The sequence below is a fragment of the Sylvia atricapilla genome, chromosome 3 (assembly GCF_009819655.1).
Source record: "Sylvia atricapilla isolate bSylAtr1 chromosome 3, bSylAtr1.pri, whole genome shotgun sequence".
NCBI classification, from domain to species: domain Eukaryota; kingdom Metazoa; phylum Chordata; class Aves; order Passeriformes; family Sylviidae; genus Sylvia; species Sylvia atricapilla.
The window spans coordinates 39,448,881-39,461,355 of record NC_089142.1 but is presented as its reverse complement, the minus strand read 5'-3'; the positions used below and the strand labels follow the sequence as shown (position 1 = coordinate 39,461,355).

At 38.5% G+C, this 12,475-nt stretch overlaps 1 protein-coding gene across 1 annotated transcript in view; it reads left to right on the top strand.

The window, feature by feature from the left end:
• MMS22L (MMS22 like, DNA repair protein) overlaps positions 1-11,290 on the top strand; it is an 88,496-nt gene extending 77,206 nt beyond the window's left edge. Inside the window, exons 21-25 of the mRNA XM_066315162.1 lie at positions 2,860-3,071; positions 5,338-5,504; positions 6,913-7,009; positions 8,157-8,324; positions 10,582-11,290. Of these exons, the coding sequence (XP_066171259.1) occupies positions 2,860-3,071; positions 5,338-5,504; positions 6,913-7,009; positions 8,157-8,324; positions 10,582-10,666 (729 nt within the window). The 3' untranslated portion in view covers positions 10,667-11,290. The remainder of the gene's footprint in view (positions 1-2,859; positions 3,072-5,337; positions 5,505-6,912; positions 7,010-8,156; positions 8,325-10,581) is intronic.
• Positions 11,291-12,475: the final 1,185 nt, after the last annotated feature.

The window sequence follows — 12,475 nt, the reverse complement described above, 5'->3', positions numbered from 1 at the left end:
CTCTGGCCACAAAAGGTTCCTGCAGTGAACACACACAGGAATCAGTTGCCTTTCTGCTAAAATGAAGAGCAGATGATGTCATTCTTCTCTGCTCCCCTTAAAATATTCTCTTTTTTTAATCTTAACTTCAGAAGATGGCTTAAGAACATAGTTAAGGAAAATAAAGCAACTCTAACAACCCTTTAAAGTCCATCTGCTTTGTAGAGATTGTCCTGGGAGTCTGATATGATAGATTTCAAATCTCAGGTCCAGAATTGTAGTCCTGTTGCACGTGTGTTTCTTTTTTCTCTCATTTGAATGATAGTTTCCATCATCTCTCTTACTGGTGGGATTAACAGAAGAAATTTCTGTGTGATTACCTTGCAATCACATCCTTGGCCAGCACTGCCTAGAATGTTTTGCCATTGCAGCTGGAGTTTTGCAGCTACTGTGCAGTGATTTATGCCTTGTGCCACTTGGTGTTGTCAGACCTTGTTCAAGTCTGTTGTTCTCTGCACTTTGTGAGGAGGAGGAGTCCAAAATAAAGAACACAGTGTTGACCTGAAGTCTTTAGGCCTTTTCGTCCAAGAGAGAAATCCAAGTTCTTGTCTAATTTTTTTGGGATGCAGTTTCCAAATCAATTCATTTCACCCCAAAAAAATGAAAAAGCTTTTGTTTTCAGGATCAAGATAGGTTTGTTGGTTCACTTTCAAATGAAGTTATTGGACCTGCAAAAATTAGTCAGCATTCCTTCAGATATCTAAATTCTAATATTCTTTTTATTGCAGCTATTTAATAACTCTAGGATCATTCTTAAAAACAGTAACTCTTACTAGTTAATAACATGTCTTCTTGATACTATGTATCATTTGTTGATCCTCAGTTTGAAGAACTGTCTCATTTTAGCAACTGTAACTGTTAGTTCTTCAGAGGTGCTGCATTCTTCACATATTCCTGCGGGTATCCTCTGTAGGGCTGTGATGTTCTTTGTGTCCCTTTATCAGATAAATTAATACACTTTGTCATAGATGTTTGGGTTCTTGTAGTGTTAAAGCAGTCTAGAGTGTTAAGAGTGCCACTTCTGGTATTTGGGTTATGGAATACATTCTGTCTCTTTGTATGAGCTTTGCCACAGAAAGCACAGGCAACTCTTCTTCATGCCTGCTGCAACATCTTACTGAAAACATCAATCACTTAAGTTTACACACTAAATAGTCTATCATCTCTAACAGTCTCTCTGAGTCTGCTACTTGCCAAGAAGTAGCACACTTCTTTTTTAAGAATTCTGATACTGCAGCAGATGCTTTTTCTGACAATAATTTACTCTATGTACACAAAAGGAGGAGAAAATCTGAAGTTTTACTCAAAGCCTCAGTTCAGAAAGTGTGTTTATCATTGAGGCTTGCCAGAATTATCAAGGAACCCTAGAGGTATGTGAGGTGAAACCCCTAACCCAAATCTGCATTCAAGAGAGCCATCAACAGCAAGTCTTCAAGCACCTCATTTCTTGAAATCTCATGTTTCCTTTGGAAACAAATGTGGGAACTCCCCATTTCAAGACCCTCAGCTATGCTTCAGCCTGCTTTTTTTTGCCCGAATGTTGTCACATTCACACAGACAGGTATAGATAAAGATTTTGGGGGAGGGGCTTGGTTTCTATGCAAAAAGCAACAGAAATACACTTTTTCCATAGCTGGGGAACAAAAGCTGCTTGACTTGATCTGTTCATTCTTATATTAGGGGCATTAGTTTACTTCAGCAACCATAAATATTCACACAGATACTCCTACCAAAACTGGAGGCTGGATTGCAATGCTAATGGAAGTTTGAAGTACTGTTGAAATTGCTGTCTAGGGAGCTCTGTGCTTGACCTTGTTTTACACCATTATTCTTGTTGTACAAAACTATTGTGAAAACTGAGCTCTCAAGAGGCATCTGGTTGTGCTACTGACTGTGACCCTGGAGACAAGAGATCACGGGACCTTTTTATTTTTTTTCTTAGTGATTTGTTCTTCTTCCACTCAGTAATCAGAGGAGGGGGAAGGACTTTCTACTAACTTTCTCTTATGGGAACCCATTTCAGTAAGAATACTACTCTTTTTCAGGGATGGACCATATATATGTTCTATAACTACAGGTAGAGTTCAGATAAGCACTTTCTGGGCAAGTACTTTCATTATAGATTTTTCTCTGGATCAATACAGCTTATATTGGATAAATCACAGTGGTTTTAGCCTTATCTTAAACAGAATTTAAAACCTCCTCTAAATCCCTTATAAATGGTGCCTAATTTATCCTAATTTCTTCATACTATGAGCAAATCTTTTCTTGTCGGAGCTCAATTCTAAGTGCTCATTTTTCTGCTGTATCATTTATACAAAAATTTTTCATGATCCTTTATAAGCAGATGAGATATTTATTCTTTCTGTCCCTTCTTAAATCTTATCTAACATACTTTGTTAGACCATGTACAGGATTGAAAACAGAAAAGAGAAGCTTTTGGGTGCAGCAGCTTTCTCAACCTGAAATGCCATGGTTTTGTTTTGATTTTGAAGAACTTGCATGTCCCAAAGCTTATCTTCTAATATATTAATCTAGTGAAAGATTTTTCTCTCCTTTACAAGCCTTCCCTGCCTCTGTCTTCATTTGCAGATCATCCTATCTGCAAGGTAATATAAGGGCCAGTGGAATATAAACTGGTTATATAATATGGAATATAATGGAATATAAACTGATGCTTATTTGTCAGGCATAGTTACTCTGTGTGCGGCAGTTTACAAAGGATGTAGTGAGTGTTTAGCCTACAGTTGTTAAAGGTTTATTCAACTGCATTGGTAAAAAATTTATTCAATTCCTTACTTTGTAAATGTTCTTCTACAGGGCCTGTCCTTCATATGTTGTCAGTCCCAAACACAGGGTGCCTATTTAAACCAACTCCTTGGGAGCATTATTCGACATTATTTTGGACGGTTTCTCCCTTCCTCCCCGACTGTGGCTGGTGCTGGGCAGCATCCTCTGCTCACTGCTCTGAACAGCTCCATCACGGCCCCCCAGCTGCTCCGTCTCCGCAAGACCACTTTGCATGTCATAAGGTAAGGACCAGTGGAGTATAAAACACTTGGACAGGTTTCAGATTTCACAAACAGCTCTGAGCTCAGGCCTTTGCTTTCCTCTCAGCTGATGGTGCGGCTCTTGGAAGAGTCTGGGAGTAGCTGGGCAGGGAGTATCAGGAGAGTAAAACTGGACAGATTTGTGAGAGAGTAATTAAGGATAGAGGTCCTAAGCCACAGCAAAAAATATTGCTGTGTCACATGAAAAGCAAGTATTTTTCTAGAAAAATTACGCTCCAATAAACAACATCGCGTGCCTCAGGCTGTGTTTAGGGGCACAGAATTGTAGTACTTACACCTGCCACAGTTACCTGTGCATGGGGGGGGCGTTGTTGCTCTCTAAGTGTCAGGGCATACACAGCTGTGGCAGCTGCCCAGGGGACATGGAAAACTGCAGGTGTGGGAAGAGGAAGACAGAGAGGCAGGGAGACAGCGTTTGTGCAAGTGGTGACGGTGCAGTGAACAATGTTAGCAGCAGCTACAAATCTGTGTTTCTGCTGCTGAGAAGCTGGCACTTGGTTTTATGTACTGCAGAGTAGTGAACAATCTGTACATTTTGTCTGTGTGGGGAAAGGATTTTAAACCCCTCAAATACAGGCTTATATCCACAGTGATTGAATCTTTATATGTTAAAAAGAGTGGATATATATGTTGATCAGAAAAAGAATGTCAGTGCTGATCTTGGTTAAATGTGATTGGAAATCTTGTAAGCAGAGCCTGTATTATCACATATTAAGGGAGTGAATTAAGATTTCACAGTCTTAGTTCTGACATGTTTTTGGATACCCAAACTTCTTCATCTTATAAAGTTATTTTTGAATGTGTGCATGCACGTGTGAACATGGGGATTAAGAGCGGAAAGTTCTGAAGGTGTAATGGCATTTGGTGATTAAGATGTGAAACATTCCTTAGTGATCTGGGCAGAATGTGTTAGAACTGAGCAACACTCTGGTTTGCAAACTGCTGGGTGGTCATGAGGCAGTCACAGGGTCTGTACACAAATAGGTGCAGTTTCCTTGCTGCTTTGCTGTATGAAAGTAGTGGATGTGCTGCTGCTGCTGCTGCTGCTGCAAAGAGGAAAGGGAACCACACCATCAGGATTGTATTATCCAGGTCAGAGAGCTGTTGTAGTGGAAGAACACACAAAAAAAATTGTGGGAAATTTTCGTGAGACAGAAGATTTTGGAGTGGCTAATATTAAAGTAAGACACACCACATGATACAAGAACTATGGATGTCACAGCTTTCATTTGCCAATCCACACCAGTGCTCTGAAGCAGTGCAATGAAGAATGCAGAGCTCTGAATGTGGCATTTCATTTGAAAGTTATAGAAGCACCCTTTATTGAACTTTTAATAAAGATACTGGTTTTTAATTGATGCATTGCTCAGTCAACATATGTGCCTCATTTGAGTAGATAACAGTACCTAATATTAAATATCTTAAAGGCTTTTTTCAAGGTTCTAGAAGTCCTCTTGCTGACTGGTGAATAAACACTGTGTTCTCTTTCACCTGTGAAACTTGTTGTCTTCAGATTCCATTAATTTGTGGTGCCAAACCGACAGTAGTTCATGTTCTTGAATTCTTTTGTGGAAAATGGACAAATCAAGGTGTTAAAATTTGAACACTCCATGTGCATAATGTTAAAATTTGCTCTTGTTGCAGATTGACAAGTCACCTTTTATCCTTGTGCCAGATTTTATATTGAAGGTGTTTGTGTTAATTCTGACAGAAGAAAATCAGTCATTGGCTGTCCTGCTACTACAACACGTTGTTGACAAAAATCAAATAACAGTACCAGTGTAACAGTAGAGCTGTTACCACAAGTATGGTTGTGAGTTTGCAAAACCACATAAAGCTAAATAATGTAATTAAATAACAGCTGTATGTTGGTTTAGGATTTTAGAATCTTGATTCCTTCATGAATTCAATTATATTATCAAGCTACCTTTGTATTTACCTTTTAATAGTCACACTTGGGTTTTTAAATCTAATTATGATGGCTCTTATTTCTCACTCCTCTCTGAACAGAAGAGTCAGAAGGTATCACTGTCCTCTGACAAATTGGGAGTCATTGCTATGACTAAGACAAATAGAAGCCATTATTTGAGCCTAGATAAAGATAGAAATCTATGTAATAGGCCTCCTGCTGAAACATCACAGTTTATTTAAGGTATATGATGCTTGCATTGCATGGGGAAAAAAACCCAAGTCATAGAGTTTGTTCTGGCTTGCTTTGTCTTCCCAGGGAAAATTACCTGCAGTTCAAAGGTCATGCTCCACCTCCTCGCTTGGCCTCTGTTCTTGCTTTCATTCTTGAAGTACTTCAGAGAACCGACAGCATTGAACTGTGTGACATCGACTTGGTTCTCCCAGCTGTGTTGAAATGCTTGGTACTGGTTAATGAGCTGCAAGGTGAGCTGTTTGTTTGCTTTAAGTACATCTCTCCACACCTGCAAGATTTCTGCACTGTTGAGCATCTTTCATCCCAGTATTTAAGACTCTCAGATGGGGTGAATAAAACAATCTGGTGACCTAAACTAGGTGAGACCTTATTTTCATTAACTAGTCTGGGACTTCTGTCTCTTAGGCAGAGAAGTCCTGCCTCATTTAACTCTCTAATGAACTAATCAACTTCTCAAGAATCTGAAGGCATTTCCTTTTTTTCCTCATCCTTCCCATATAATCTCCACCATTAGCAATTGTGGAATTTCTCTTCCACCTAAAGTTTTGGAACCAAATAAGGCTAGTGTATGTTCTCCTTATAGAGGCATTATAAATGGATTAAAAGCAGCATGTTGCTCTCTAAAGGTATCTTTGAGTCTTCTTTCTTCTTTTAGCATGGTTTGTTTTGTAGTAAGAACATCTTTATTTTTAGCTACTTAAAGAATGAAGCACACTTTTCACCCCACCATTGTATAACGAACGTACCTGAGCTCAAAATTTCCATTTCTTGCTGCTAGAGTGTCATTAGGCAAAATTTGGATTCACCTCTGACTTCTCTTGGGAATTTTCTCTGATAAAGACTGTTTGTCTATAATAGTTTCAAGGACAAGATATGCTTAGGAAATTGGTTCAGTCATCACCAATTTTCTTCCCCCTTTTGCCATCACAGGCATATCTGCTAAAAGCTGAGGACCCATGTTGCAATGTGCCAGGGAATGAGCTGGAAGTCCTGTGCTGCTGTAGTCATCAGCTCCCTGCCTGCCTGGACAGGGCTCTGCCACACCCTTCTAGAAAAGTCCTTGCAGCCCAGTTCCACCTTTATAAAGGAGGAACTGTATCTTGCAACTTGAGTATTTATTTGGAAACAACTATTGAGAACATAGTGGGGGAGGTTGTTGGGGTTTTTAGGTTTTTTTTTTTTTTTTCCTTAAAAAAAGAGTTAGGGTGCATTTCAGAACAATCTCCACCACTGAAAGTATGGAGTAGATCCACATGGCTTTGAGCAGGATATAATGTTGTGACTGCCTTTCTTTTGAATCAAATAGGAATGCTTAAAGAATATAAACAGAACATATGTTTAAATAAAACCTCTATTTTTTCTAAATGTGTATCTCTTGGCTTTACTTAAAAAGACCATAGTTTATTTAAAAATCTGTTTAAAGGATAACGGTGGTGAAAATAAGACTTTTGCTTAGACACATGACTCATTCTGTTCTTTATAGCCCATCTAAGTGCTCTCACAGTCATTTCACTTGCATCAAAGAAAGATGAAACCTTTTTTTTTTTCCTCATATAAAAATCTTTGTCTTCATAAAAGACATTCTCCAGATGGTCAGTTCAAGTGCTCTGTGTGAATCTTATGATTTTTCTTTTGCAGTTAAAAAAATATCTACAGACATTGTACAGTATGTGGTAGAAGGCTGCCAAGCAGGGTCAGGAGGAGAACATGCCACCCAGCTGACTTCTGTGTTTAGGTAACCAGAAAATATGCCAACTGGCAGCAAAGCTGCTGCAAGCCAGTTGACAGCAAACATGTTTCCTTAAAATAGCTAATTATCCTAACATGCTGCATTGTTGCTTGTTTATGGTATTTTAGTAATGGTACTTTTGGCACTGGATTTGAACACAGCTTTGCCAAAAAGCCAGCACAGAAAAATAGAAGTGAGAGACATACCTGTTCCCTCAGGGATGAGGTACTGTTTGGGGAGGCATGTAGTGGGGAGATGCGTTGCTCCTGCTACGGGAAAAACTCCTCAGGAATGCTGATGGTGCTGTGAAAGATGTGTGTGCCTAATTTGAAGTGCAGCTAATCTTCATATAACAAGCTTAGCTTCTTTTATTTGTTTCTATGACAATAATAGATTATTATAATGTAAATTATCTTTACTTCATAGCTCTGCAAAATGAATCCTGTATCTCACATGGTTATAGTAGAAGAGCTGCATGACTTGGCATTCAAAGACATTCTGCAACCCTTAAGCACTGCTGCTCTGTTGGGCTAGGTCTAGGTGAAAGCTTTGAGAGACACTCACTGAAAAAATAATGTGTGTTTGTGGGAATGCCAGTCTGTATGTGATACATCACTTTCATGTGATGTATCATCCTTAGCATGATAATTTTGATTTGAATGTAACCTGTGAGTTTTAAAGGCCTTAGATACTAGGACAGCAAATGGATGTGCTTCCATCCAATGCCTTGCCCTGTTTAACATCCAGGACAGCTTCATAAGAAATGCTAACATTGTTTCTGCAAATTTGAATCTAAAACTCTTGTTTTGTTAGTCTTTTTATTACAATTATTATTTACTAAATAAAAAATATATGGTTTAGTTTTGCATTCACACAGATTATGAAGTAAAGTGCTCTGGAACAAGGCAGTCCTGGTAAGACAGCAGCAAAATCTGCCAAATTACTTGAAAATAAATATTTGGAATTTTAGGATTAGGCCTCAAAACCATGGCTTTGTTTAGAGAAGGTATTCCAGCTAAAATATTCCAGTGTAAGAATATGAAAATTGCTATGCAGCCAGATTGCTTGTTCTGATTAGACTCTTCGGTTTCTGTTGGCATGTTCTCTGCATCTGGTTTTGACGCTGCATTGAATGCCCCTGTGTCCCCCTCAGGCAGTTTATCCAGGACTACATTGCTGTCTATGATCACCGAGTTTTCAGCATACTGGAAACAGTGACAGTCTTGGATCAGACTTTGGTTACCAGCCTGATCCCCACAATCACGCAGTCTCTGAAGGATTCCGAGCGCAAACAAGGCCTTGGGAGAAACGCTGCACAGAGGTTTGATTCTCATTTTATATTCTTTTTTGACAATGAGTAGTATAAGTTTATTCTGTTGAAAGAAAGCAATGTTAAGACAGCAGGACAGACACTCAAAAATCAGTGATTTTTAAGTGTTTTCAGCCAGAAATCTCCCTTACCTCAAGCTTTTCATGGTTTTAAGCCATCTGTATTTGCTATATAGTTTCAGAGATGTTTTGATACCACGGTCCACAGACCAGAGTATAATTTATTTGAAGCCAGGTTTGTCTCTGACTGTATGTTGTAAAACAGAATTAGGAATTCCTTACCTGAAGAATTTTCCTGTTAGTCCCCATTTTAGAGGACTTTATGGGTCATATGTGAAAATTATAGTATAATCAGGCATGGTATGAGATGCTTGGAAAATAAATACCACTTAATATTATGAGCTCTCTCATAATCTAAACTTAGAAAAGTTGTGGGTGTCCAGGAAAGGCTGGCTCCAACAGGCACAGCAGGGTCACACTCCCTCTGTTTACCCCTCAAGAACTTAGGACAGAAATATTTGACATGTGAATCCATCTGGCATTAGGAGAGAATGGCACAGGAGGGGGGCAGCCCTGCAGGGATGGTGGTGTCTCTAGGTGCAGATGCAGCACTGACCTTTCAGCATCTATGCAAGTATTGTTACAAAACTCCAGGAGGCTCTGCCTGGTGTGGCACCTGAGCCAAAAGGGCTGCTCACTGGAAGGCTGCCCCTGTGGTCTGGGCAAGGAACTGGCCCCAGTGTTTGCATTACTGCACATCCTGGGACTACACAAAGGGCAGGAACCACTCATGCCTCACACTGGGGAAGTTTCAAGGTGTCTGTCACCAGGGCCTGGGCTATAAAAAGTCCAAAAGACAGAGTTGTGCAAGAATAACTTGTGAGACACTGAAGGGTAACCAGTGCTCAGGGTATTCATTTTCCATTTAATGAAGAATGTATTTAATTCATTTGTGATTGTATTCTTCACTTATTACTATTGCACTACCAACAACTGCATTTGCTTTTATTTAATTTGCCCAGGGTCAGCCTGATGTACCATTATATGCAGGATTTCCTCATGACCTGCTTTTCCTCCTTTGATAATGTGTTTCACAGCTAAAATATTTGTTTGCTTTCCTTTTGTTAAATACTGTTAATATGGTGACAATCATCCCATTATCTACAAAATACTGAAAGCACACAGGTTGTTTGAGCTTCCTGAAGTACAGGCTTGGAGATTACTGAAGAGCCACATTTTCTTTATCCTCATCACTTAAACCATATATATTATCTAATCTGTTGTTGATGTTTTCTGTTAGTAATTTGTGCTTAGAATGTGCTCCATCACCCAGCAGCCTGAGGTGATCCATAAGTGTTTTATTGTAAGAACACTAATTTTCTCTCTTGAAGAACACCTGATTTTCTCTCTTCAGTCCCAGACTCTAAACAACATATTAACATATTCAGTGCAATTACTGTAGACATTAAAGTGCAAATCCATATCTATAAAAGAAGTAAGGTTCAGAAGTTGCATTAAATGCTTACAGTGGTGATGTCCAGTGCTGTTATTGCAAGGAACTAGTATGAAAACTGCAGTTCTGTTTGCTGAAGTTAGTATTTCATGACAAAAATAGATAATTAGAAAAGACCTGAATGTCAGAGGCAGTACTTTAACAATAATTACATTGTCTGGGCTGGAGAGTATTAGAATGAACTTAAGGTGAAAAGTCTCATCAACACATATGCACTCTTCTGGAAAATCCACTTGAGTGACAGTTCCCTTCTGAATTCCAGGTTTATTTTAAAAGAGTCATTGTCCTTGGTTGAGGATGGTGGTCTAAATCTGGGTCACTGCTGGGCTGCACCAAGTGTGAGGGGCTCAATCACTGTGCTGAGAGTCTCAGAGATTGCTGAGGCAGAAATGAGAGAGCAAACATCATCAAGTCTGAGTGCTAATATCATCTAGGCTTTGGAAACTCCACATTTTCAAATAAGGAACTTGTATTTTACAGCAGTTTATTAACAAGTAGCCTTTTAAGCAGCTCCACTACACTTCTAGCTGTAAACAGTGCAGCTCTTATTCTCCCTCTGATCTGGCCATGCTAAAGAGTCACAGCAAACAAACCAGTTGAATAGGTGGAGGGAAGTTACTAAGTTTTAATATCCCAATATCTAAACAATGTTTGGGAATTACAGACTTTTACTGCTAGGATCTGTGAGATTATTGAAGTAACATATTATATGTTTTGTTTTCTTTCACCCCAACAGAGAAGCCTATAAGAGACTCTTATCTCACCTTGCAGAGGCTGGACAAAATGAGATACAAAAACTGGAAAATGAGGCAGATCAGTAGTATGCTGGTGATTAATCCTTTCCTCTTGGACGTTATGACATTGTTGGTACCTAAAACTACAGACTGCGACACACTAAACAAGTTCTTTATCTTTACAATGGAAATACATGCATCAATTTTGTGCTTGGTTTTTTCCCCCCAATTTATGTATTAATTTAAAAAAAAATCTGTGGTATTTTATTATTGTCATGCATGTGAAGATTGGCTATCCTGATGAACAGCAGTGGAAAGACTGAAACCTAATTTATTAAAAATTCAAATATCTATATGAACAGAGCCTGTATTGCAACATACAAGTAGGATTTCAAAGAATTTCACAACTTTGTTCACATTGAATGAGACCCTCTTAATAGTGTACTTTTGAAAATCTTTCTCAGTCTGTTGTTAAGAAAACTATAATTCTGTAATTTCTTATTTATTATTTTAGTAGAATGGGAAAAACATGGGCTGTCTAGTACTCAACTTGTTGAATGCAGTGCATTCACCAGGAGTTGTGCCAGTGTGATAAAGCTTGTGTTAAGAGAGCATATTTTTTAACATGTTTATATTGCACAGAATGTATATAGCTGTCTTTAACTTCTGCCTGTATTAAAACATTTCAGTGTTTCATATTCCATTGTAAAACCTCTCTGTTTTCTTTGTGGGTAATATAAGAAAAGGCAGGTTCAGGTTTCCTGTCCCTTCCTTTTCAATGCTACATTCTTAAAATGGACCTATAATTTCCAGGGGTCCCAATGGTCTTTTTATTAGTCATCACATTATTAGTTATCCACTTAGACTAGGTGTGAAAGGTGGGTGGGAAAAAGAAGACAGGACAGACTTCTAATTAAAATACTCATCATTTGATGATAGGCTAGTAATTCCTGTTTGCTGTGAAAGTTGGATCTTTCAAATACTTTGCTGTGTCTTTCCAGGGTGGATCTTGCTCTGTAACTTTTTCTACAGTTTGAGGGTTTTTTTTCTAAAGTGCTCAGGAAACTTTCATTAATGGCTTTGGTATCCACACTTTTCATTTTGCTCAGTAATTTGAAGCTTTCTGAAAATTTCTGAAACTACCTGCTGGACTTTGGAGTGGGTTTGCCATTAATGGCAACATCGGTGTGCAGGCTCTTACTTTTAAAGTTATTCACATTTTAATTTTAAAATGTTAACAGGAAGGAGAAATTATTTCTGTGTCTGATAGTGCCACAAAAATCCCTAAAATCTTGTTGAGAGCAGCTTCCCTTTCGTTACAGTAATCTTATCAAGTCGAACTAGATAATCTTCTTGCCTAAATCGGCTATTGGCACTTCAGATAATGCAGTAACTAAAAGCCTCTTTAGGCTACTTAATTGTGCAGAACATGGAGGTTCTTTTCATTATGAAAGTGACTTATTGAACTTGCATTGTAGCTTCTCATAAGCTTATACACCTAGGAATTTTATTCATCCCAAGAGGATTCTGCTTCTGAAAAGCTCTTTTTAAAGAAATAAAAAACACCCTCTCCAAGAGAAATTAATTGAGATGCCTTCAAAATTTGAGTCCTATCACACAGTAGATCCCAGAACAGATGTCTGACTGTAGGATTACTTCCTAAAAGTAAAAACTGTGATTTTAAAGGATAGAACATATATTACAACAAAGCACTTAATGATGTGTTTAGTAGGTTATTAAAGACAGCCTAATTTCAGCTTTTATAGGCTCCTTGGCCTGCATCTTTGTAGCACTAGGGCAGCATTTTACTTAAAGGATGGCAAAGGTGGCTTCCAGTACATTGTTTAAAAATAGCACTGCTTGCATGGATGGACATTTCCTGCATCTGTAAATTTC